The 27,830-nt window shown below is 31.7% G+C and overlaps 2 protein-coding genes across 2 annotated transcripts; one reads left to right on the top strand and one right to left on the bottom strand.

Moving 5' to 3' along the window:
* The first annotated feature begins 8,963 nt into the window (after positions 1–8,963).
* LOC106764439 lies at positions 8,964–11,000 on the top strand. Its single transcript, XM_014648724.2, has 2 exons — positions 8,964–10,211; positions 10,598–11,000. The coding sequence occupies exons 1-2, from the start codon at positions 9,320–9,322 to the stop codon at positions 10,960–10,962; spliced, it is 1,257 nt and encodes a 418-aa protein (XP_014504210.1). The 5' UTR covers positions 8,964–9,319; the 3' UTR covers positions 10,963–11,000.
* A 2,567-nt stretch (positions 11,001–13,567) lies between these two features.
* On the bottom strand, positions 13,568–16,717 carry LOC106765089 (zinc finger CCCH domain-containing protein 66). The gene is made up of 2 exons (XM_014649587.2): positions 16,618–16,717; positions 13,568–16,052 (listed from the first exon to the last, which is right to left on the bottom strand). The coding sequence occupies exon 2, from the start codon at positions 16,011–16,013 to the stop codon at positions 13,944–13,946; it is 2,070 nt and encodes a 689-aa protein (XP_014505073.1). The 5' UTR covers positions 16,014–16,052; positions 16,618–16,717; the 3' UTR covers positions 13,568–13,943.
* Between the last annotated feature and the right edge of the window lie 11,113 nt (positions 16,718–27,830).

The raw sequence follows: 27,830 nt of genomic DNA, 5'->3' as shown, positions 1-27,830 counted from the left end.
ACATTGGTATTGTTTGTACTAGACTTAGTAATTTTGTATGTGAACTCAATTGTCCTGTGTTCATCAAATACTGAATTTATGGAATTTGTGCTTAGGAACTTGTATGAGTAAAGTTTGATGTTGATTGTGAGTTGTCGAGTGAATTTTATTCTGTTAAATAAGTTATTAGATCAATAGTTCAGTGAAAATTGGGTGTTTAGGGTCATAGTAGCGGAACCAAGGTGGTCAAATTGAGAACTAGGTATTATAGATTGTGTGGGTCAGTTCAGGTAAATTAGACAAGTCATTTGGGACCTATTTGGACCCATAAAATGTTCAAAATAAGAATCAAAGTGGCAGAATTAGATTTGAGTTCATAGGGTGAGAGATTTTCAATTTTTAAGTAAAAATCGATGCATAAGCACTTTAGAATGATGTTAGAAAAGGTTAGAATCATTTAGACAAGTTTAATTCCACTTATACTTCGAATTAGGAGTGTTAGAAGTTCATCAAAATGCCTAGAACGAGTTTAGGGTGTCTGAGTAGAGTTGTGCAAATCTGCAGAATTTCATTCTGCGGATTATGTAGACTCGTTGTGTGAGAGGATTCGTACAGCGAGTCGCCCTAGCGAGGTGCTCTCTGCCAGGGCATTCGCATAGCACACAAAGTCGTTATGCGAATTTCAGTAGAGGGTTTTCCTCTTTTTGATGAGTCGCCTTGCGAAATTGGTAGCTTTGCCACTTGTACAGGTCTGGGGAAATAATCCAAATAATTAGAATAGCGTATGAAAGGCGCTTTGTAGAAGTGTGAGGCCTGAAACCTTTGTGATTTAATTCGCAATGTGAGGTAATTCGCTATGCGAATTAACTGGGAAGAGTTGCTGCTACCGGTTCAAAAACCGTTAATTTTATACTTAATTTTGATATCAAATGCACCCTTGTTGACTTAGAAACTTGCTTTGACTCATGATTTTGCTTTAGTTTTGTGAACAAGAGAGTTGAGGACATGTTTTATGATTTTATCAATAAATTCCCTTGATTTTGTAGGTTTTTGGAATGATTTGAAAGAATGGTTGAATTATCAAGGAATTGTAGTGTAGAAAAGTTAAACAGAATGCAGAAAAGTCAACTGGTCAACCAGAAAAGTTAACCAGTCAACCATAGTGCAGAAAAAGTCAACAGAATGCAGAAAAAGTCAACCAGATCGTGATTTGATATATTTTCTACGATTTTTATGATTTGTTTGGGCTTGGACCTGTTTTCTATTATTTTTATGTCCTATTTAAAGACCTAGACATTCTAGGGTTTGTATCTTTTGGTAGAAAGGACACATAAACACTCTTTTCACCCCTTGGAGGAGTATTTTGGATGTGGGAGCTCCAATTTACCAATTCTAGGGTTCACTCTTTCATTCTTTCCATTAATTCCATCTAATTTCACCATGTCCATGGTGAACTAAATCCTTTGTTGTTGGGGAACAATGTAGTCCTTTTGAAATTCTCTTGTATCAAATTTCTTATTTTATTCATATGCTTTTCTTATCAATAGTTTGAGTTTTCTTTTCTGCGGGTAGAGCTTGCATCATTTAACTCATTTGGTGTCATGATCTTTGATTTTGTCGATACGAGGACGTATGGAGAAATCTAGAACTGGGAAGAATTCTCTTGATTATGAAATACTACCTAAGGATAGGAGTAGGACGGTTAATTGCTTTAAGCTTCTGTAATTAATGCATTAGTAACTAAGGAGGCTAGGGATAGTAAACTAGTAATTATGGTAATAGGCTCTTTTCACTAAGGGATCGAGTTTAGAGTAATTTAGAAAGTTGCATGAACATTGATAATAAAGCGAATTTAATAAGAATAATATATATAAGAGGGTGGATAAGGATGAAATTGTAAACCCCAACAACTTCATTCATTCATACCTTAATTCGCCAATTGATCAAGTTTGCATTTGCATGTTTCAATTCAGTTTTTGCATTACAACTACAAATTATTCTTCTTTCAAGTCTTATGCAATCAATTCACATGAACGTCAAGGCCACTGAGTCCCTTGGGAAACAATATCTGGACTTACTATCTATTATTACTTGATACGATCTAGTACACTTGCCAGGGTCTTAACAGTTGCCTCTGTGTGGTGGCTCGCATAGCGCATGGGGTGCGCTATGTGAAAAACCTCTGGTCACACCTTGCGACCTTGTACGCTAAGCGATTTGACTCGATATGAGTTGATCTTTTCTTCTTCTGTTTAAATGCTTGATGATGTGTGACGTTTACATGACTTGATATGATAGTATATGTGATTATGTAAATAGGAGATGGTATGTTAACGATTCACAGAGGATTATAATATGATTAAGATGGTGAGATGGAGTATGAGAATAAGATCTCTTGGTGAGGTCATGGTAGTGTTTGGAATGAATATAGGAGCTCAGTCTTGGGAGTTATCCTAACACTCTAATGATATTTCATTCTCACATAGAGAAGATTGATCCATGTGGTGAGAGTAGTAGGAGGTCCTAGTGTTGTCGCTTCTTGGAGGCCTATTGCGCGGTAACGGATTTATCTTGTGTGTGGTAGGGTGAAACCCATTGGCAATGGTTTTGCAAAGCAGTAGAGGCCACCACAAGTGCACAACCCGCCATAGTTCGATATTCATTCTAAGTCCGGACGAGTCTAGTTTGAGTTATAACATGATGAGATGTTGTGTTTATTTACTTGTATGAATATGCTTTTACATTTCAAATGCTATAAGATAACACATATGTTTTTCAACCTAGCTTACCCTTGTTGCTTGTTTGTATTTTATGTGTTTGTGTGCTTCCTTTTGCAATGATCATCCACTTGGATGTGAGCAGAGGAAGATGAGGTACCTCTAGAGCAAGCATTGGAGGGTGACGACACAACCCCTAGTTCTTAGGATTCTTCTTAGCTATCTCCTTTATTTTGAAATACTCTTATATATGTAAAGTTTTAAATGTATGGCCAATTTTCGGATGATTGTAAACTTATAACTCTATCTACATCCTTAAACTATTTTATCACATTATAATGTTAATCATTCAATATTATATAATTTCATATAATTTTTGGGATGTTACAATCCTCGTATTTTTATTTTGTTTCAATTTAGTCTTAATTTTAAAAATTAAACAATTTTGTCCCTCCTCAATTTCAAACAAAATTTAAATTGTATATAAATCTTAACAAATATTTTTATTAAAATTGATATTTTTAGCAAGATTAAGTTTAATTATATTTATATTTACTTAATCATATTAATTTTAATTATAAGGGTTTAAAAAAAGAGTGACATAACATGCTAGTGTGAATTTTCGTAGTGAAAGTTTCCATGAAAAATCATGAAAGAAGAAACTACCTTTAATTATCGTTTTCACGAAAACTTTCTCCAATTTTTTATTTAAAAAAAAGTGAAATTTCACATTAATAATTTGTTTCAATGAGCTAAATCATTTGGAAAATTCCCACCACATTGAACAAATTATTAATGTGAAATTTCACTTTTTTTAAATAAAAAATTGGAGAAAGTTTTCAACAAAACGGTAATTAAAGGTAGTTTCTTCTTTCATGATTTTTCATGGAAACTTTCACTACCAAAATTCACACCACCATGTTATGTCAGTATTTTTTTTAACCCTTACAGGTATATTTAAATAACATAATTAACATTTACATAATTAAGTAAATATAAATATAATTAAACTTATATACAATTTAAATTTTATTTGAATTTGAGGAGGAACAAAATTGTTTAATTTTTAAAATTAAGACTAAATTGAGACAAAATAAAAATACAGGGATCAAATTGAGACACAATCAAAATACAGAGACCAAATTGAGACTAATGCAATAACACTTGACCTCACGATGACACGTGGCACTGTCAGTGCCATGTCACACTATCATTGCCAGGTGGCACAATATCAGATTGACACGTGACATTTTTTTAATTTTATTTTTAAAAAATTAAAAATAAAAAAATACAAATAATTAAAAAATTCAAAAAAACCATGAATTGATACGTGTCACCTCCTTTAACGGTGGTAGTATGGAACTAACCGTGAGGTCTAAATTGATTCAATTTTTCACAATAAGGGACCTAATTAAGAGCACTTACAATACGAGGACCTATTTAAGACGATCCTGCACAAATAGGGATGTCTAAAATGATTAAACCTAAAAAAATGTTATATATCATAGTTTTAAAAGATGTGGTAATGTTTTAGTTGATCTAATTTTCTAAACAATAGATTTTTTTTTTCTTTTGCTTATCATATATATATATATATATATATATATATATATATATATATATATATATATATATATATAAATATATAAAAATATAAAAAAAATTATTGGATTANATATATATATATATATATATATATATATATATATATATATATATATTGAAATATATAAAAATATAAAAAAAATTATTGGATTAATATATGTCAGAACCCATAAATTCAGTAGCATAGTGGGATCCAGGTGGCTACAAAAGAGTGGACCGAGTGGCTTTTGATGGTGGTATAAATGTTGGGATTTTAAATTTCCAGCCACTTCCAACATGCACCTTTTTTCCCAAGCTTTTGCAACTTTTGTTTTCTCCTCCCTCTCTCTAGAATCCTCCATCGTCTATCTAAAAATTCTCATCCTTTTCTACTTTTGATCACCATTCAGGCGACATTTGAGTCTTCCTAGTGCAAAGGGCTTCACTTTGCACCGACCGGATTTCAGTTGTAAGTTGGTAAGTTCAAAGTCTCTTCGTCCTTTGAGGTGTTGTGTTTCTGATGCATGCTAGCTAGAGTTGTCAAAACGGGTAACCCGGCTCGACCCGACCCGGCCCACTACGGGTTGGTCACTTAGTGAGCCAACCCAACCCAGCTCATTTATTAGTGAGCCAGAAAAACTTGAACCCGGCCCGACCCACCACGGGTTGGTGGGTAAACGGGTTGGCTCACTAGCCCATTTAATTATATATTTTTTAAAATAAAAAAAATACAAACTTTCTGTAATTTAAATTTAAACAAATTTCACTCCCAAAAAATTATGTTAAAGACAATTCAAAATAATAATAAAAAGTACAATATAATCCAAATGTCATCCAAAAACAACACACAAAAAACATACAAATAAGTTTCTTATATTCATTTTTTGTTCCTTATCCATTTACGATATTAGAATCTTGAATAAATATTCTGCTCTCTTGAATCATCTTCTTCATCAATTGTTGTAACCCTTGACCCTTGTTCTTGTTGTCTCCAAATTCACTAATAAAGATTTTCCTAATATCAGAACAATTTCGACAATCAATAAAAAAATATTAGTAAAAAAAAAGAGAACCAGTACTCAATAACATCAATAAAAAATTAATAGTTTAATCTATAACATAATTTCCCAAATTCAGAGATATAAAAAAAAAGTTTGTTCAAATAATGTATACTCAAATTGTTTAAATAAAATGAACAAAATCTGATACAAGCATGTCAGAACATGAAAAAAATCATTCATGTCTTCAAATCCCCCAGAACAAAAAATAAATTTGCAAACCCCTATTTTTGTCATTATAGGGTTTTTGAAAAAAAAAAAGAAAGAGAAGTGAGAAAACAAAAATGTGGAGAAAAGAGAAGAATAAAGGAAGGGTGTTTTACTTGCTCCTTGAAGAATTTCAGTGAAGTGAGGGTGAGGGGGCACCGTCAAATGAGAGCAAGTAAGTGATTTGTGAGAGCAGAGCTTACTTTTTTGGTATACACAGTGAGTGAAGAGAGTATTTTAATTTTTAAGGTTTCATAAATAAAATAATAAATTAAAAAAATAAAATTAGGTAGGTGGGTTAGTGGGCCAACTCGGCTCACCACGGGTTCAACCCGCATGAGTCGGGTCTAAATGAGCCGGGTTGAAATCTAACCCGTATATAAGTGGGTTGTATTTTTCAAACCAAACCCGGCCCAAACCCGTGACGGGCCGGGTTGGCTCGCGGGTTGTGACCCATTTTGACGGCTCTAATGCTAGCACTATTTGGCTTGCATGTGTTCATCATTTCATTTTCTGAGAACTGTTTTGTACCCTGATTCTAGGATTGGTCTCTTTTCAGCAATCAAAAGTCTCAAAGAATCCATAGAAGTAACTTGCGGGTTAGGCAATACTTGGAAGTAAAGAGATTGTCCAGTTTATTCGAGGTAAGGGAAGCTTGTATAATTTAATTATGATTCTCTATTTTGAATGATGTTTTGTTTGGATATTTGATGGATATGAAATATTGGTGTTACTCCATGTTCGTCTGAAGGTGTGGATGATTGATAAATGGCGTGAACTGGGTAAGAATATGCATCTCTCGTTCGGTCTTGTTCATAGATTAAGTTAAGCTCTTTCGTTCGGTTGTATTCGACGATGATGATTGATTTACTGTTTGGTTTAGTTTTACTTATGTATGTATATTGGATGAGGAAGGATGTGGATATTTCAAGTGGTTTGGAAGAGAATTCCAAGGAGGAAGGTCTTAGTGATTGGTTATTGAATTAGTAAAGTATGAATATGGATAGTGAAATTCACGGCGTTCATCCTGCAATTCTAATGATTACCAATTCTCAAGTAGAGATGGGTAAGTCATGTGGTGAGAATGGGAGGAGACCCTAGTCTAAGGGGGGTCCTTAGGTGAGGTATAACGGGCTAACCTCAGGTGGCAGCTGAGGAGTTTCCAGTTACTACACCACCCGGGTATAGGAACGACCATGAACTACATATTCATACAATCTAGATGGTCGAGTTGAGTAGTCGGTCTTTGTATGTATGCTATGTTCGGTTTTTGTTGGAAATGAATGTTTAATGATTGCCTATTATTGTGTTGAAATGTATGATTATGTAATTGGATTATATTCATATGATTAATGAAATTACACTAACTTACCCTTCTTTTCCTGTCATGTCATGTTGTCCGTTCGGTCGTCCTTGTCACTACAATGATCACCCTGTAGGTGTGAGCAGAAGGTGTTAAAGGTGCGTTGGATCAAGCGTTGGAAAGAGAAGGCAGCTTCCTCTAGAGTAAGACTGTTCGGTCTTGTAATTCTTTGTCTTGATTTAGGACCGTTCGATTTATACTTGATTTGTATGACCGTACAATTTGTATTTGTAATAGTTTAGTATAAGTTTTCAGTAAAATTTTAAATTTATGGTTATTTTAGAATAACTGTAACTTAACTTAATTTTTTCCATGTAAGGACTCTTAAATATAGTCTATAGTTACATTTTTGGGATATTACAATATATATATATATATTAGTTTGGATAATGAAAAAAAAAATATTTAGAATTGGAATTCTGAAAGATATTTACGTTTATGATATAGGATAATATAAAATAATAGTAGATTTTGGTTTGATTCATGATTGATCAAAAGAGAATTTAAAACATTTAAACCATCTAATTTCCAATATTTCTTTGAAACATTAATGAAATCTAATAAATTTATTTAGATTAATTGTATTCATATGTTATAAAAGAATAAGAAAAGATGAACGTGAGCTTTAAAAAAAATTAGGGGTTCAAGTTGAGTGTACTAACTCTTTGTTTGTGAGGTTTTAGAGAATAATTTCAATTTCGATTGAAATTTAAATAAAAAAAAAAATAGTATCATACCATATCTAACTAGCACCTCCATCTTGTTCCAATAGTCTAGGTAGGACCTCCATCCACTTCGCCATTCTCTTACACCACCTATGGTGGCTTATTCTCCATCATTATTCAATGATGAACACCTACTCAAATCAATGTTTGTTATTAACTTCCAACATGGGAAGACACTTGAGCTCTTTGCAAGTTCTCTAGCATTGAAACCCACAACGAGGAAGGGAGGTGGTTCCAATAGTTTTATAGCATTTAATAAACGAAAAACATTGGAAAGAGAACGTCAAACCTTAATTAGGTAGATTAAGGATGTTTATAACTCATGAATATAAATTCTATTTAAAACCTTTCCAATTTTAGTTAGGACATAATTAAGTTGAAGTAGTACTCCTAATTTCAACTAAATTTAACTAACCATGATATAAATTTTGATTTCAATCGTTAAAACTAAAAGGAAACACGTCACTAACTCCTTTATTTAGTTTGAAATCCAAATTCTTAACCCACCTTTTTCAGGTTCTAACTTTCAGAATTTAAACACTGGATTCTAAAAGGAAAAAGAAACTCGAATAATTGTTTTATCTTTTTGTGACTTTTGAAACGTTTTTAAAACTTCAAAACTCTCACTATGTATAAACATTTTGCTGCAAAAACATTATCTGTTAAGAAAAATGCAAAAATGTAAGAGCTTCTGAAAATCCATTAATTACTTTGTATTGTAAACCAAATTAGATGGAAACAGAGTTTCCAGAACTTGTGGGGACTAGTTACTCTTACCACATCATTGTACTGTTGTTATCAACCTTCCTTCCTTTCTTACAACCCTTCTCTCCAAAGGCCAAAACAGTGTTTATGTTGGAACAAACACAACCAAAAGTCAGTATCTTCGGCTGCAGAACCCAAGAGAATTTGGCCAGGCCACTGACATTACCAGCTACTCTGACATGAAAAAACAAACACATTCTGTCAATGTTTCATCCTCCACACAAAACTACAAACTATACTGTCACTGCTATGCTTAGATGTTAGACCAACCACGCAATCTGACCCTCACCATCTATCATCAAAATCAATACTCTTATTAGCTGAATTCGCTGTATCTCTCAACAGATAACATTTTCATTCATACAAACTTTAATTTCTAATGGTCTGTTTAAAGACTAAGATTATTTATCAATCTGGAAACTATCAGATTTTGAAAATAAAATCTAAAATTAAGCATTATGTCTGTGAAATCAAACACCTAATAGTTAGAAAATCAGTGTGCTAAAACCATATATATAAAAGCCAGTCGTTTTTCATTCTTTTTTTCCTTTCCCAGTGTTTGAACTTGAATGAAGGTAGTAAAAGTGGCACCTCAACGTGCCCCGAGAGAAGGCTTTTGTTTGCACCAAGCAAGGAAATAAAAGGACAAATATAGGCATGAAGTAAGAACTGACTTGTCAATGGTCAAAAGCAAAGTAGTTACCCCACTCTAACTTGCTACCTCTCACAAACATTCAAATGCAGATCCCGCCACCCTTTTCTCTGATATAGCGAAATTCAAATCTCACTTTTGATTGCTCCCATTTCGTAACCATTGCAACTTTCTCTTTGGAGAGTTCGAAATCCAAAAAGAAAATCATTCCCCTTTTTTCATCATTCTATTCTCTTTAGCTCTTTTTCTTGTTTACTAGATCCTTCAACATGAAGCTCTTGATATCACCATCTTATTCATCTACACCGTCATCTTCATCCACCCTTAGCTTGGATCCATCTTTGTGCAACTCCAAAAGTGCCACAGCAGGGTGTCTCACTGCCATCTTGCGCAGGATTCTCTGCTCTGGTGGCCTTCCAACACACCCATCAGACCAATTAAGAGAACTTGATTCAATGTCAAAGATGGGTGGAAAAGTTCAAGAATTGAAGACTAAACCAGACAAGGAATCTACCACCACTACTACTATTACTCCTGGGTTAGTGGAAAGATTAATGGGTTTGGAACCAATGGGTGAGAGAGAGAGACCCATTGAATCAAGTTCTTCACTTTCACGTAGCAAATCCATGAACTCTGTGGACTACTTGGGGGAATGCAAGCGAATGGAGGGTCTTCAGAATCATGCCAAATCTTCATCATTCCGCGAGTTCCCAACTATGCTTGAAAATGAGAACTTCTTGGTACTCAGCTTCGAACGTGGATGTGATGATGGAGAATTCAGGTCCAAAGAGAGGAAGAAAGAAAAGGGTTTGAAAGATAGAGGCGAGTTCAAGAGAAACAAGAGAGAAAAGGTGCATGATGAGAAGGGGAACTTATCAGACATGTCTTCTGCCAATGTTGGAAATGATGGCGAACACAAAATTCAATTTGCCAACACTTCTACATTGTTCATGGCTTATTTTGAAAAGGAGTACCTTGATTCAGAAACGGCGAAATTCTCACACAACATGAACCGCAAGGAAGTAACCAATGGTGAGAAAGTGAAGAGGAGAAAGAAGGGAACAACGTGTTATGCAGAAAAGAAGGTGGACACTGAATGTGGTTCAGAAGATTCAAGTCCGGTTTCTATCTTTGATTTTGAGCGGGAAGCTCCTGGAACAGGTTTGTTTCTTTAAGTTGAGTTCAATTTTGAATAATTCTAAATCCTATAACCAATGTGTTCAATTTTCCAATACATTAAATATTTTAACTTTTTTATTTAGAGGTTCTTTGATTGCATGTTGCAGATTAGATTTTCCAGGTTTAATGAGAAGTTAATGGCAACAGATTGCATGTTTTTGGAATTAATAGACTAATTGTTTATCTTCTGACGAGTTTCTAAATATGCAGTTAATACTTTATTAAGTAGTACGAAGATATGATCTGATCAAATTTTCCTTGTATGGTCATAGTAGTTGTGTATTTAGCTTTAGATTCATCATGTCAGTTAAGAGTTTTTTCCCACAAGTTTTAAATTTGATAACTTATTATACATAAACTGGTTGTAGGTGTGGATTCCTTTGGTGTTGATACGAGTTGGAGAAGAAAATTGTCACCGGAGCTTGAGAATGACAAGCTTTGTGTTTTGAATTGTGATAGTAACATGATGATTGAGGAGATGAACAAACTTGAAGGATCTAAGAGAACAGAGAAGCAAAGCCAAGATTGTGTAGATATTTGGGGAGAAATTTGTAGGCTAGTTGAAGGTGAAATGGAATCAAACAAGTTAGAGACAGGATTGAAGAAACAAGGTGATTTTGAATGTTTATGTGCTGATTTTGAGTCAGAAATTTTTGATCAATTGTTACAGGAGTTCATCTTAGATCAACTTGCAGGGAATCCCTTGAAAGCATTGCAACTTCAAAATTTGTAAAAGAAGAAAATCAATGAAGTGTAAAAAGATTTTGATTCTCCCTCTCGTTTTGTTTAAATTATGATTCTGTCTGTCACATCTTGCATGAAGGAAGATTGTTCATCTTTTTGCTAGTTTGAATGCTGCCATGTGTTTCAATCGAGCTTTATCTAAATATGACACATGGCACGAGACAAGACCACAGCTTTAGCCTTATTGAAATGTCATATAATAAAATTAAAACTATAATTCAAAAGTAAAAACTGCTTTATATATTTTATCTAACAAATTAAAAATCATCATTTTATTTACATCATTCTTATATCTATAAGCCATGATCACTCTTGCTTATCTTTAACTTACTAATAGTTAAATAATTGTAAAGATGATTAAAAAGCATTTTGATGTTGGATTTGGGAATAAAAGCTTAGATTAACATTCACACTGGACAAGGCACTAGCTAGCAAGTCAAATTCATTTCCAAGAGGCAACTGCGAAGATTTTTCTTTGTTTTTTTTCTCTCCTTTTCCTACACAATAAGCCAAAATGATGTATCCACTATGTTAAAGCGACCTTGGAGGCACTTTTTTCTGTCTTTAAATTCCTAACGAGAAAAAAAGATTGAAATTATAAAAGCATGGATGTGGAAATAACAAAGTTCATCTTGAAATGCACTTCACATAGCACAAGCAAGTCAACTTCATTTCCATGAGGAAGTTACAAGTGTAATGCAGATGGGTTTTTTCTACACAAGAGTCCAAATGTTGCAGTGTCCACCAAAATATTAAATTAAAGCTACCATCGATTTTGAGTACCAAAAATCAACCCTTCAATCAATACGAAAACCAAAATCACTTTTTTTTTTTTTTTCTATTTGTCACTAGCTGAGTTGTATTTTAACCTCATCTGTGATTTTGGTCTCTTTCTTCTTTATGTAAATCATATAGATTCCTGCATTTTCGTCTCTCATGAAATAGTAAAACTCTTTCATTTGTAAACAAGGGGCCAAATGCTGTACCAACTACAATATAAAAGCTACTTGAAAAAGACCAAAGAAACATACATGGGTGAAGAAACATATAAAAATGTAAATGTTAGCCAAAGTTTTACATGGATGTTCATGTTGGCTTAAATTATTAAAGACCAAAGAAAATTAATACTGACTATGTTGGTAATCATTCTTAAAAATTTTACTTGGTATCTGTTTTAAGAACTTACTTGAATTGACTCTGAATAATCTGAAAGAAATCTAATAGAAAAGGCTATTTAAGTAAACTAAAAGATAGTTCAATAACTTTTTTGTTTTGTGTCTGTACATCATTATCACTGTTATAGATATAATGTGAATTCCAAACAGTTACTAACTTAGCTCAAATTTAACTTGCAATGATATTTACTACCTTAGCTTGGAATCCAACAAACCAATTATTTTGATATTTAAGTTTTCAGTTTAGGTTGAATATAGTCTAAAAGGATCAATGAGTCAAATAAAAGCAGCTTAAAAGCTGCGTAACCTATTTCTATTCCTCACCCCAGTACTTCTCTGTCATTAAACAAGTTTCCACGTCTAACAACCATGAACCAAAATATTTTTAGAGGTCTGAAGTAGCAAAACTGTTCAATGAGCAAATTAAAAAAGATTGATAAAAGCCAAGTGCAATACGTTAGCTTTTGGGAATGCTTTTTCTTAGTGCTTTACAATCCTCCACATTCATAACAAAGAACCAATAAATGTAACCTTTGATTGAAAAAAGGTAGCAGGAAGAATCCACCAAGGAGTGGGTGGAGCATGTGGAAAAAAGATTTTCGAAAAACACACACAATAAGTTGTTAGAGACCATATAACAAAAATAAAGCTATCCCATTTCTTAGAAAGAAGGTAACTTAAACTTCCTAGTACTATTGTACAAACAAAATCCTTATTGTCTACTGCACTCTATGAAAACTGCATCAGCAAGTCAGCTTAGACCAGATTTCACACAGAGGCTTGATCAATGCTCAGGCTTATGTATCAATCCCAAAATCTAAATTCTACAAACCAAATCTTTATATCTGCACACTACAAGTGTCACACACAGTGTTGCAGCATTTAATAGTTTTACTTTAGCTCACCTAAGATATAACTAGAGTGGACCCACTTAATCATTCGTGTATGGCTAAGGGAAAAATCAGAATCGCCAATATTGACTGATAATAATGTATTATTTTCCTATTTGTCAGTTGGAAGGACTTAAACACCCGTTTACCCCGCACAGAGACATTAATGAGTCACCATTTGTAAGCATCAGAACTCATGCAATGTCAAAACATGCAAACGCTGACTGACATATTGTAATGGTGCAGCAGTATGAAAACAAGAGTTAACAACACACTTTTACCAAGTCATTTTTCATAATAATTGAAAGTTGTTTACAACTACAAAATCATAAATGAAAGTCACTACATGATAAATAAAAACTTGATTATTTAATGGTTTCGGTGAATATCAATCAATAATAATATACTTTAAAAAGTATATTAAAAAGTGTTGCTGACTTTTCTCTGATAAGAATGATGACTTACAAACACAACAAAACATCCACCAAGAAACTTATGCAGAGAATAGAAGGAATAGGCCATGAATACATGATATGCAAATTTAGAATGGGCATAAATAAGATTATTACATCTCCAGTCTCATTATATTGAATACTATATCCCCCCCACTACATTGTTGTGATTCAGTCAATGGAAAGTTACAACTTACAACTCAATAGAACATATATAAGAAAAAAAGATCAGGAAAAAATGGAATCAATTAACCCAGTAACGGGTAGTTACTGAAGCAGAAAACTTGCGTCCTGCCCATTTTCTATATCCTAGCCTTGGTAGACCATTTCACCTTTCTTTTTGCAAATTGTCACCGTCTAAGTAAATTCTATAAAATTCAAAAAACAAATCATTAAATAAATAAAGTTTTGAGTTGTAATAAGGAGCTGCTACTACGGGAAAGAGAATTTAAATCATGCCACCATTTGCTCCTGATCCAAGTACATTTGCTCCAACCACGCTGGAATTGCTTCTGTTCCATTATGGCATTGTTTTCGCTGATCTTCGACTCCAGCTTCTGGTGGAGCATCCTTAACGAGAGAGTTAACCCAAGACACGTCTGGCTCATCATCAACATTTGCAGGCATTGTGGTTGAATCCTTTGTAAGAGGACTGTTGCTGCTTCGAAACCCAAAGGAAGAAGATTTCCTCAGCTTATTCAGCTCATCTCCATTCATGGTCCAATCCAGTTTTCCATCAGGTGAGCCCCAGTGAGAGAAAGTAGAGACCTTTGGAGAAGGAAGCTCAGAATGATGGTTCACCATGCTTCGCTCGATAAAGCTATGGCTACGCTTAGCAAAAGCAGCAGCTCTTGGATTCAAAACCACCGAGGCTCCTTCAGCAGATGGATCAACCCTGAAGGATCTTGATCCAACCATGTTTGAGGTGGAAAGGCCCGAGGAATAGCCCCCCAGCTGCTGGTTCATATTTGAACGCATTTGGATTCCAGTTGGAGATTGTAACTGAGGTCCTGCAACATCAAGTGAGATTCCATGGAATTTAGACAAAATTGATTGTTCAAGAGATCCAAAGGTATCATCAAGGTTTGATGGCTTCACCCCTGAAAGCCTGTTTAACTCCCCAATGTGATCACTCATAGAAACAGGAAAAGATGGACTATTAGGCATGGAATTTTTCCAGTTAGGAGAGGAAAGACCAGACATGTCATCCATCATCAGCTGTTGTCTACGCCGATGAGCTTCAAGTCCAAGCAGTTCAAAATCCAAATCAATGTCTCTTGCAGTTGAAGCAGTCTTCAATCTGCTTTTGGGCAGCAGCAGGGTGGGGACTGCAACATTAGATTGAGACCAAATGGAACCAGTAATAGGAGAAGATGCTCCAGATGGAGTCAAAGGTGGTGTTGAGGAAGTTGGTATCAAGACAGATGGAGAACCAAGTGCAATTGGGCTAATTGAACCCATCTCCAATGCAGAAGCACCAGCAGAATAGGACCTTGGAGAAGGAATAGCAGAACCAGTAGAAGCATACAAGGGGCGAAGCTCCTCTGGCTTGTGTGCAAAGAAGCAAACTCTCCTTGTGCATCCACTCTCATCCTTGCAGAGCCTTGTCCGGTACTGGGCAGGGTGAAGCCAGCACTCAAAAATACCATGAGCATACTCACAGGCATCCCCTTTGCTGCAAGATCCCTTCCTAAACTCAGGACAAGGGACACAGCTGTAATGGTACTTCCTTGGATCACGTCGCCTAGCGTTCTCCCCTGGATGAACAAAGGGGCATTCAGTCCAGTCATGAGAATAGGCCCTGGAACAAGGCTTCACTTTGAATGTATACATCCTAAACTCATCAGTGCCATATATCCCATTCTTTATGTCTGGAAGGGAGAGATCAATGGGATAATCTTTTGAAACACGAGATGTGGTCATTTCTTGCCTTTGTTCCTCAATTTGGTCAATCACTTGAGGAAGTGAGAAATATGTCTGATCAGCAGCAGCAGCATCACAGGTACCCTCCAGGAGGGCCGCTAGCACCCTGGCCCTTGGACTGAAGATAGAATTAGCCACAGAGACAATCAAGTCAATTGGCCTGTTACCATCAGCATCAACAGCATTAACCTCAGCAGATGCATCAAGCAAAAGCTTGACAACCTCAACAGAAGCAGCAGAACCCCCAGCAACAGCACAATGAAGAGCAGTAGCCCCATCTGACCTACTGGCCCTGTTAACGTCAACACCACCCGTTCCAAGAATATAAGCAGACACATCAAGGCTTCCAAACGTAGCAGCAACCATGAGAGGAGTCCTCTCTTCATAACCTATTTTCTTTGAGCCAGCACGCCTTCCATACCACAGCCCCACCCCATCAACATCCTGACCCTCCTTTTCAACAGCGTCTTTGAAGCCAATTAGATCATCCGCAGCAGAAAACTCAAGCAAAGCAGAAATTCTATGATGCATCTCTTCTTTTACACACTCGTCCTCCATCACTAGACCAATTTGAGGTTTCCCCTTGGAAACACAGCACATGGAGTTATGTAATATATTCCCCTAAAACTTCAGCAGAATCTGAAAAATCACAGCACAAAAACAGGCTTAACACGCTATGCACCAGAAAACAAATTCAAATTTAAGCCACGGAAAACACAATCTAAGATAACAAAAATAAAAACAGATGAATGCAAACTAAGAAGCAGATTCTCCCCAATTTGAGAGACAATGAACGACTTTGAAAGCTATTTACAACAAGCATACATCAAATAGATAAAGATTGATAGTACTTTACAATTAGATAGGAACAGCTATAAAAATTAGCGCAATCCAGGTAACAAAAATGATAACAAAAATGAGAAATCCTGGCAAACAGAAACAGAATGGCATGTACAACCTGTCCTTTTTTTTCCTTGTCAGAGACAAAAAAAACACAAAATTTTTAACATGGTTCACATGAATTTCCACCACCAATCATCCCTCTCAGGCAAAAAACATTCCACCATCTTCAGAATTTTTCTTGACAAGCAAGGGAAAAATTACAGTAGTCTCAAAAACTAGAAATGAATAATTTTTTAACAGAAACTGGAAGAACCATCAGGGTGAACAAGAGAAGAGAGGAACAAGAACAGGAAAAACATACCTTTGGAGACAGAAACACACAAAACAAGGAAGGCAGGCTCTGGTTTTGTGCCTGCTCTTTAATACTTGCAAAGCTTTTTAGAGAGTGGAAGACTTTTCTGCTACCCTTGTTCTTATTTTTATTTATTTTATTTCTCTTTAATGTTTGGGTCAAAAAAGTGGACCCCACCTGGCTTAGTACCAGTCACCAGTTCCTCTTCTTGCTTTGCTACTTCATTTATGGTTGTTTTAGTTTCTCTTTCTTTATTGAAAAATTACTTTTATTTACTAGAAAAACTTTTTTAGATGTTCTTGATGTGCTGGCTTAAACATTTAAACAATTTGAAAGAAAATAAATAAATATTAATTATTTTAAAAGGTTGGTTTGAATATTTCTAAGAAAAACAAATTATACCAACATTAATTTTAAACATTAAAAAATAAAACAAAATAGTTTTTCAACTTTTACTTTTCAAAAACATGTAAAACGTAGATTACTTTTTCTTATATTACTTTCCAAATAAATAAAAAAACTGAAAAGTTTTCAATTCTTACCAGAATTTTCTAAACCATTTTCTTTTATTTTTGCAGTAGTTTTGTCATGATGTCATGTGTTTTTTTTTTTTTAAATTAGTGCACAGTTTTGTTTTAGAACAAAAAATTTTATTTTTATAATTATTTATTTCAGTTAATAATGTCTACAATAAATTATGCTTAAAATTGATTTTGCTTTACTTAAAAATTAGTATTTATGCTTTAAAGAAACACTTTGAAAAAAAAAAGACTTTTCTTAAATTTAAGAAAATGAGTGTCACCTAATATTATCTTGAGTGGTAGATTTGTTGAAAGTAATCTGATTTCTTGAAATCTAGAAACTCAACAGGAAACCACCTGTCATGCTATTTTTTTCTAAAATTAAAGTTCTTTTATAATAAGATTTAATACAAATAAAAGATAAAGATAAATAATGAAGGAGGAGAGAAAGAAAAACCAAATCTTTATTCATTTATATGACTGAATGAAAAAAATAAACTTAGAATAAATCAATTTAAAGTGTTATTAATTTCTTTTTGTAATTTATAAGATAGTTTGATTAATATTTTATCTTATAAATATTTTAAAATAATTTATTTGTGAGTTTTTAATATATATTTATATATTATAAATTATTTGAGTTAGAATGTAATTTATTTAATTTATTATTATTATTTGTATTTTTATCATTTGTTTGTTTCTTTTTATTATTATTTTTTATAAATATAATTAGTTATTGTATTACTTTTTATAATTGTTTAGTTACTTTACATTTTTATGCAGTTTAAACTAAAAAAAGTTAACAACACAAATTAAAATAATTAATATTTAATTACATAATATTATATAATAAATTATTTATTTAAGGTTAAAGTCTTTTTTTCTAATTTTTTTAAAAAAATCAATCTAATTATTTGATTTTTAAAAATAATCCAATTAAGTATTTCATTAATTTTTTTTTTATAATTTATATATTAAATCACTTATATAAATACTCACCATTACTTTGTAATAGTGAATACCATCTGTCATGCTATTTCTTCTATAATTAAAATCCTTGTAATAAGATTTAATACAAATAAAAAATAAAGATAAACGATTAATGAATGAAGAGAGAGAACTAAAGAAAAAAAAACGAAAGAAAATTTAATACTAATAAAAGATAAAGATAAATAATGAATGAGGAAAGACAAATAAAAAAAAAAAACTTATACTTTGTAAAAAGATTTAATGCAAATTAAAGATAAATAATGAATGAGGAAAGACAAATAAAAAAAAAAAACTTATACTTTGTAAAAAGATTTAATGCAAATTAAAGATAAATAATGAATGAGGAAAGAAAAATATAGATAAAAAAACAAATAACATCTTAATTTATTTTCAAACAACAATAAATATTCATATGAGTGATATAATGTATAAATTAGTCAAATCAAAATGTGTTAAAATTTGCGGATCAATTGGATTGATCATAAGTTTGGGTCGGATTGAGTTTGAAAAAAATGAAATTTTTTTTATATAGGTTAATTTTCAACTCGACTCATCTGAGTTAAATTTGTGGTAAGTCGAATTAACTCACCAACTTACCTAATTTAATTTAATTATTTATTATTTTATATTTCAATATTATTAATTAACATTTTTTAGTGTTTAAATGAAAATAAAGAAAAAAAATGTTTCAATAGAACTAAAGAAAAAAAAAAACGTAAGAAAATTTAATACTAATAAAAGATAAAGATAAATAATGAATGAGGAAAGACAAATAAAATAAAAAAGAAAACTCATAATTTGTAATAAGATTTAATGCAAATTAAAGATAAATAATGAATGAGGAAAGAGAAATATAGATAAAAAAACAAATAACATCTTAATTTATTTTTAAACAACAATAAATATTCATATGAGTGATATAATGTATAAATTAGTTTAATCAAAATGTGTTAAAATTCGCAGATCAATCCGGTTGATCATAAGTTTGGGTCGGATTGAGTTTGAAAAAATGAAATTTTTTTATACGGATCAATATTCAACTCGACTCATTTAGAACTCGGCTCATCTGGGTTAAACCCGTGGTGAGTCAGGCTAGCTCACCAACCAATCTAGTTTAATTTAATTATTTATTATTTTATGTTTCAATATTATTAGTTAACATTTTTTTATTGTGTTGTAAATGAAAATAAAGAAAAAAATGTTTCAATAGAACAAAATATTATACATTTATTCATTCAAAACTCTAATCTTATTAAAGGGATAAATGACATAAAATTACTAATATTATAAACTTATTTATTTGCTTTCTGGGTTTGCTTTTGAATTACATTCGAATGGTATGTTAATTTTTTTTATTTTGAATTATCTTTAGAATGAAATTATTTAAATTTGAATTAAAAAAAATGTGATTTTTTTATTTAAAAAAACTTTTAATTAAGTGACTACTGAACCGACTTGTTTAATTCACCAACTCGAACTGATTTGAATTTTTTTGACTCACTAATAAATAGGCCGGGTTGGATTGACTCACTAAGTGATCGGTGATCGGAGTGAACCGGGTTGTACCGGATTATCCATTATGACAACACTACAAATTACAATAAAAATTTAACACCAATTAAAAAAGACTTAGTTGAATATTTTAAAAAATAAAAAATTAAATTGAACCAAATAAAAATTAAGGATTCAGTTGAATTTTTTTTATAAAAATTAAAGGATAAAAACAATTTTAACTTTTTTTGTAATAGAAAATATAAAATTCTTTTTTTAAAAACAAATAAAATTTAATTAATTCATAGTACTGTTAATGCATTAAATAAAATATTTTATTCTGATAAAAATATATAGTTTTTAGAACCTTGATAAAAATGTCATTAGTTTGAGAATAATTTAAAATCATAATTAAATAATAAAATATTTTTCTTTTAAAAGCATAGATTTTATTTATACTATATACTATTTTATTTTATGTCATTTTATATTTATCAACTAATATATTTATTATGTTTAATAAACATCTTCAATCTAATAAATTAACTTATAATTTCTAAATTCGGAGTTTAACAACTATAAACTTTTTCTTTTCAAACACGATATAATTCTTTACAAGACTTAAAATTGTTTTTTTTTTATTGAAATTTTATCGTGTTTAAATCTGAAAAGCAACTCAATTGATAAAAGAAAAAAGTTAAAAGTAAGAGAAAATATATTGAAACATAATAGATAATAATTATTAAAAAAAACTATTATTACTTATATTATAATATTTTTTATAATTCTTATTTTTTTTATCTATAGATATATGTTTTAAACTTTATTTTAATAAAACTCATCATTGTAATATATTTAATATTTATTGACTTATTTTCAAATTTTAAATGTATAAGTTAAAAAGGTGTAACAGTTATAAAATGAGGAAATTAATAATTCATTAATGATGCTTAGGTGAAGTATGAAATTGAAAAACTAGTTTAAATTGATAAATAAAAATATATTTGTTATTTTTAATTATTATAAAAACTTATTTTTTATTTCTAGATAAATTATAAAATATTTATTTCCTAATTTTATAAAAACATATTTCATAATTTTATAAAAACATATCTTATAATTTAATTTATAAAATATCTATAAAATTAGAAACTTTATAATTTAATTTAAAAATAAAACACAATTTTTAGAGATAAAAACATATTTAATTTTAAAAAAATATCTTAGTATAAAATAAAATCACATAACCTTGAAAAATAAAAATTTGAAAAATTAATATTAATTTCATTATTTAAAAAAATTGAATTTATAAATAAATAATAATATATTTTTATAAAAAACAATTTTTATTTATGTGATAAAATTTATGACATTATGCTTTAATATATTATTTTAGGTCTAGTAACTAATTGATCAGTTACATCAGACACTTCTTTTAATATAATAAGTTACTTTATTTTCTAATAATTTATAAATCACCATTTGTATCAACCAAATTGTCAGTTCATTTCATTAGTATTACTGTTATTTTGGACATCAAGTTTCAATATTTTAGAACTGAAATTAATTTTAATAAAATAAAATTTGTGGCTTTTTAGTTTCGCTTATCAACTAAATATAAAGATTTTTATTATATTTTTGTTTTAGAATTAAGATAAGAAATCATAAATACTAAAAAAATATTAAAAATTACGAATTAAACGTTGACTCAAATAATAATTGAAGTCTAATTATTTTTATTTAAAAATTATTTAATTTTTAAAAATATTTTGTATTGATATAAGAATTGAGACTAAACATTCTTAACACTAAATAATATTTTAAATAAAGAATGTATTAGATTTTGGTCTTTAAAAAACAAAGTCAAATACTATTTTATGTTTTGTTTATAGTTATAACTGAATGTTAATGTAAGCGTCTGTTTTAATATTTTTTATTTTTGTTTTTTTTTTTCTTTTTACATATTAAATTTGTATAAAATACTACAGAAACAACACATTATATTTATCAAGAATAAGTCAGAATTTATTTACAAGAATATCTTATCTTATATTAAATAAATGTGTTAAATATTAATGTAATATATAACAAAAATAAAAAAATGCTTTAAAAAATTTTAACATAAATATACAAAAATAAAATATTAAAAATATATTTACAAAATAATTTTTTTTTTGAGCTTGGGAGCACAAAACAAGTTAGAATCGGAAGCCTCACAAATCTTCGGAGTACCAAGTGATAAATTGCGTCTATTGTGAAGAATTTAAATAAAAAGTAATTGTATTAACCTTTTAAATAAAAAAAAAAACAAAACAAAACTTAAATGAATCTCTCTTGCGATTTTGAAAAGGAAACAAAGTGAAAGTTAAGAAGTTGAAGATGTGGAATGGGATGAAAGAGAGGATAATAGAAGAGTGGTGGCAATGGTGAAGGGATGACGTGGTGATGTTTGATGACAAAAAACATGAAGGATGGTGGCAAAACGACATTTGCAAAGAACCAAAATTATGGAGAAAGATAGAAAATAGTAGTGCCTTCGTTGAAACTCAACTAGGCAGCGTATCGGGGGATACCAAGAGTGCCTAGGGATACTCAATTGTAATCTTGTTGAAGATTATAGTGGAACCCTCTGAAGATAGAGGAAACTGGACATAACTCATTTGGAGTGAACAAGTATAAAAATATTTGTGCATTTATTGTTTACTTCTATCTCAACGCTTCTCTCATAAAGCCTGCAGTTGCATTTTAGTTTCGAATACAAGAGCTTCTTATTCTAAACAATTGTTTATTAAAAAGGTAGTTCTTACAAGCACTGCATTGAATATCCTGAATAGCACGTGAAAAAAATTCATTGTTTAAAATCATTTACGAGGTCAAGCGTTTAACAACAACTTGAAAATCTTGTACTCGAAAAAAGTGTTATATCAGGAATGTTGATAAGGGGAGCTATGTAAAGACAAACCCATATGTCACATATGTGTTTTTTATTATCACAACATAAATGTTTTGTAGTTTGTTGCACAACAATATGGCAAAATTGTTGCTTGTTTATATCTGTGTATGTGCTTGAACTCTCTGTGATGTGTATTCATTGTTTACAAATGAATCATTGATTGTAACACTTTGAACATTCCATATTTGTATGAATTAATTAATTTCACTGTTTACATAATCCGTTAGATTCATCATATATCAATGTATGCTTAATTGTGACAAAACATCAAGTTTTAACTGATTAGATTATGGGTATAATCGATTAAAGCTCGTGGTTATGAATGCACTTGTTTACTGAGTGCATTGATGTGTTTTTCAATGAAAGTTTTCAAAATATGCTTAAGTATGGAACTTAATCAATTACATAAATTTCTTAATCGGTTAATATGCGTTTTACATGAAAACAATTTTCATGAATAACCATAACTATCATAACGGTCATATTTTTAAATATTGTGGCTTATATGTTTTGGTTAATTGATTGCATGCACTACTTAATCTATTAAATGATCTGAAATGTAAATTTGTTAATTGCTTACCCAATTACATTATATGCATAATCGATTCAAATGTGTTAACCATGAGAAATCTATAAATAGATGCATTACTCTCTGTATTCAATAACTTTTACCATTCATAACTTTCATATATCATTTGTTTGTTGAGATATTATTGTAGGAGCGTCCTGATTGCTTCTAGAATCAAGATTGTCATATTTGGAAATTCACAAAGATTCTTTGAAGAAATATGAGCTTCAACATTGTTGATCACTTTCTGCACTTCAAGATGTATTATACCATATCAGAGTTATCTACAAAAGGCTGATTATGATCCCTGCACTTCAAGAAGTTCTAGTGACTTAGAGTGGGGTATCTCTAAGAGTTGACAGAAAAGTAGTTGTTCTTTCTGGGTTACTATATTGGATTTGGAATTAGAGAGGAGACTAGATTAGGAAGGTTGTCTCTGTATGTCTTGCTTGTAAGAACCCAATCAAAATAGTGAAATCCTTTCAATCTAAGGTTGATTGAAAGAAGACTGGATGTAGATAGGTTGGCCGAACCAGTATAAATTGTAGTGTTAATCTCTCTTTCCCTACACTTTTACATTGCTTTCACATTGCTTTTATTCTTTATTGATTACATTCCAAGAAATCTCAAAAGACTTTGAAAAGATTTTAAAAGAACATATTTTTATAAAGGGAACTAGTTCACCCCCCCTCTTGGTTGAGACACTTGGCCTATCTTTTTCTACAAGGTAGATTGGAAAAAAGTTTTTCCATTAACATTATTCAACCCCCCTCCCCCCACCGCTCCCTCCCTTTTTAGTATTTTTCAGGTACTTCAACATTTTCATGAAATTTACCCAATATGACATTGAAACATGAGAATTTCGACGTCTAATGAGCATATAAATTCTGACATCTAAATTGAGCGTTTATTTACAAAAATGCCATTGTGATGGAATACACCTAAGAACCCTTTGTCTTTTTGTATTTTACATTTTTCAGTGTATTGTATTATTAGCTTGTAGGAAGCATGGGCCTTATAAATACCTATCTCCACCATTGTATGAAACACTTTTGAGAATATTGAATTGTGATTTCTGTAGAGAAAATCCAGACACAATTCTCTCTTGAAAGTCAAGTTAGAGAGTCAAAGAGATCCGCCTCTAGCCACCTTCCAAGCACACTACTTCCATTTCATTTCCATTTCTTCACTGTGCTTCCATACAATCTCTTTCCTCCACGCCGCATCCTCCACCGCCACGTCCTTACACGCGTTTGCGCTTCATTGTGTCAACATTCAGTGTATCAGCCACACATATCTTCATTTGGCTTTCCTTCCATCTCCCAGAAACTACATTCTCGTTCTCGCCTTCGACGTCCATGGGAGCGTTCGTCTTCTTTGAGAGCTCGCATCATCCGTAAGCATCCTTCCTTCACAAATTTGCACATCTTCTTTGTTTCTCCTCCATTTTTATCACCATTTCCTTCCATTACACCGATTCCTTCTTTGATCTATGGCCTCCGCTAGGGTTTCCTTCATCCTTTTCCATTTTCCTTCAAATTTAGCTGATTAAAACCATTTTCTATCCTTTAAACACTTTTACACCGATCAAACCCATATTTCCACTGTTTAATCAGTCTGATTCGAGTCTCTCCCCACTTTTAGGGTTTCCTTCTTTATCTTAGGGTTTTCCTTGTGTTCGCTCTCGGTTTCCTCTTCGATCTCGAGTTCCTAATTATTCCACTACATCTTTACTCGTCGGAGAAGCTTCAAGGAGCCTTACCTGCGTTGCTAATCGGTCACCTCCTCAGGCTCTTCCATCACATTGGTAATTTTTAAAGTTGTTTTTTTTTGTATTCTAACGTTGAACGAGAGACGTTGAAGCCTTATTTTACATTAGTGTTAGTATTGTTTATCCAACCATTTTTACTCGTTCCTTAGTTCAAAATCACATCCTTTCAAGGTCAAAAATATAATAGATAGACCAAATTGACCAAAATATTTCATCTTAGATAATTTAACAATCACACTACCATTTTAATCACTCTATGTCACAAAAAGTTGAACACACACATAATCATTTCAAACAATATTAACTGAATCTCAAGGATAACTTAATCAAAATCACATGTCATGCAAGCATACCCATTCATTAATCCTTAACACAATAAATCCTACCAATTAAGCATAAACATGAATAAAAATTTTAATAGCTTCCTTACCTGGATAAATGCTCTTAAACTTAAAAGGTGTTTCACTCAGCTCAATTCTCAAAGGCTCCATTGACTCTACCTCATATAGGTTGTTCTACCTACACATAAAGAACTCTGATCAATGATAAGAATATACCTTAACATTCCTAATATAACAAAGATTTATCTCAATCTTTTTAATGTCACAAGCAAACAAGTTTCTTAAAAGACAAAAAAGAAGCACATAAGATTAACTTATTGTACTTAAGAAATGAATTGGATAAGATTATAGCCCTTAACACCAAGATTCCTATGGTTTAATCCAATCTTCAAACAACAATGTAGATTAATCAAAATATTAAAGAGAAGTCAGAAAAAGAAAAATGAATAGTTTTATAGATATTCTTATCTTTATAAAATGAAGTTTGATTAATTGATAATTATATTTATAAGCTCAACAATCCGTCTTCTTTTTTGAAAACCACTTTTACTCTTAGTAATTTTCTAGGTCCTTAAATTCTTCCCAACAAGAAAAACTTTTGCTCTAAAATATTCACTTACTAGGAAAGTGGTAAGGATACATTTTTCTTATTTCCTTTAATAAATTGCACCTAGATTTGTCTTATCTATTGTTTCACAACACCTTTACCATATTGATAACCTTCCTCTAAGTTGTTTTGGTTCGGTGATCAACAATTCAAATTGGTCTAGTTCTCCCTTCCAAGAACAATTTATGCTTTAACTTGCAACATCATCTTCTCGTACTACATGACTAAGATTAGACTTGTACATTAGCAGTTGAGAAACATTGTAGATTGGACATATGAGGGGGTAAAGTAACTCACACATTAGTACATCAATCTTCCAAAAGAATCTTATATGGACCAATAAATTCAGGAGACAACTTTGTGGATCTTAACATTTTTCCTATCCTTGTGGTAGTTATCACCCAAAGAAACACATTATTCGCTACCTTAATTCTAACAGTTTTCTTCCTTAGTTAGCATAAAACTTTTATCCTAATGATAGGTGTCACCAAAAGAAACACATGATTCCCTACCTTAATTCTAAGAGTTTTATTCCTTGGTCAGCATAAAACTTTTATACTAGTGGTAAGTGTCCCCCGAAGAAACACGTGATTCCCTACTTTAATTCTAAGAGTTTTCTTCCTTGGTCAGCATGAAACTTTTATCTACTCTAAGATACACTTATCCAATTTTATATCATTTTCACCTTCTGTATGACCCACTGTAACAACTGAAGCCCTACCATTGTTGTTTCACCATCTTGAAATCAACACAAGGGAGTCTTATACCTCTTTCCATACAAAGCTTTATTGGGAGCCATTCTAAGAGTAGCACAAAATTTATTATTATAGTTGAACCCCACCAAAGGTAACAACTCATCCCAACTCCTAGGGTGATCTAACACACAAGCTCTTAGCATATCATGCAAAGTCTGGATGTTTCTCTTAATTTAACCGTTAGTCTGAGGATAATAAGTTGAACTCATCCATAACTCGTTCCCATTGCCTCTTACAAGGTTTACAAAACTCTAAAGATAAATCTCGAGTCTCTATTTGAAAGTATGTTATTTGGCACTCCCTACAACCTTACTATCTTCTTGATGTACAACTATGTCAACTTTGCCTTAGACAACTTTTGATTCAATGGCAAAAAGTGGGCATTATTGGTTAGCTCATCCATTATCACCCATATAACATTATATCTGTCGATTGACCTTGGTAAATAGGTAACAAAATTCATAGCAATGTTATCCCATTTTCAAACCGGAATCTCTAACTGTTGCAATGTACCACTAGGCTTTTGGTGCTCTACCTTAACCTTCTGACATACCAAACATGTAGCAAAAAATAATTAACTTTTCTTTTTATTCTTGAACACCAAAAGGATTTCTTCAAATCAATAGTAGCATGGAAATTATTATTATACGTGAACTCCACCAAAGGTGCAAACTCATCTCAACTCATAAGGTGATTCAACACACATGCTCTTAGTATATCTTCCATCGATTTAAGGATGATAAGTTCAACTCATCCTAAACCTGCTCCCCAAAACCTCTTACATGGTTTTCCAAAATCTAAAGGCAAGCCTCAGGTCTCTATCTGAAAATATTCTAGTTGGCACTCCCTACAACCTTAATAACTCCTTGATGTGTAACTGTGTCATCTTTGTAATAAACAACTTCTAATTCACTGACAAAAAGTGGTTAACTTGGTCAACCCATCCATTGTCACCCATATAACATCATGCTCTTTGACTAACCTTGGCAAGTAGGTAACAATATTCATAACAATGTTATCCCATTTTTAAACTAGAACTTTTAATTTTTGCAACATACCACTAGACTTTTGATGTTACACCTTGGCCTTCTGATATACCAAACATATAGTCACAAACCGAGCAATTTCCTTCTTCATCCCTGAACACCAAAGGAATCTTTAAAATCCTCATACATTTTAGTCATGCTTGGATGTATGTTAAAACAACTTTTGTGTCCCTTCTCTA

Source organism: Vigna radiata, chromosome 6, assembly GCF_000741045.1.
Source record: "Vigna radiata var. radiata cultivar VC1973A chromosome 6, Vradiata_ver6, whole genome shotgun sequence".
Lineage (NCBI taxonomy): Eukaryota > Viridiplantae > Streptophyta > Magnoliopsida > Fabales > Fabaceae > Vigna > Vigna radiata.
This window is presented reverse-complemented; position numbering and strand designations above follow the sequence as displayed.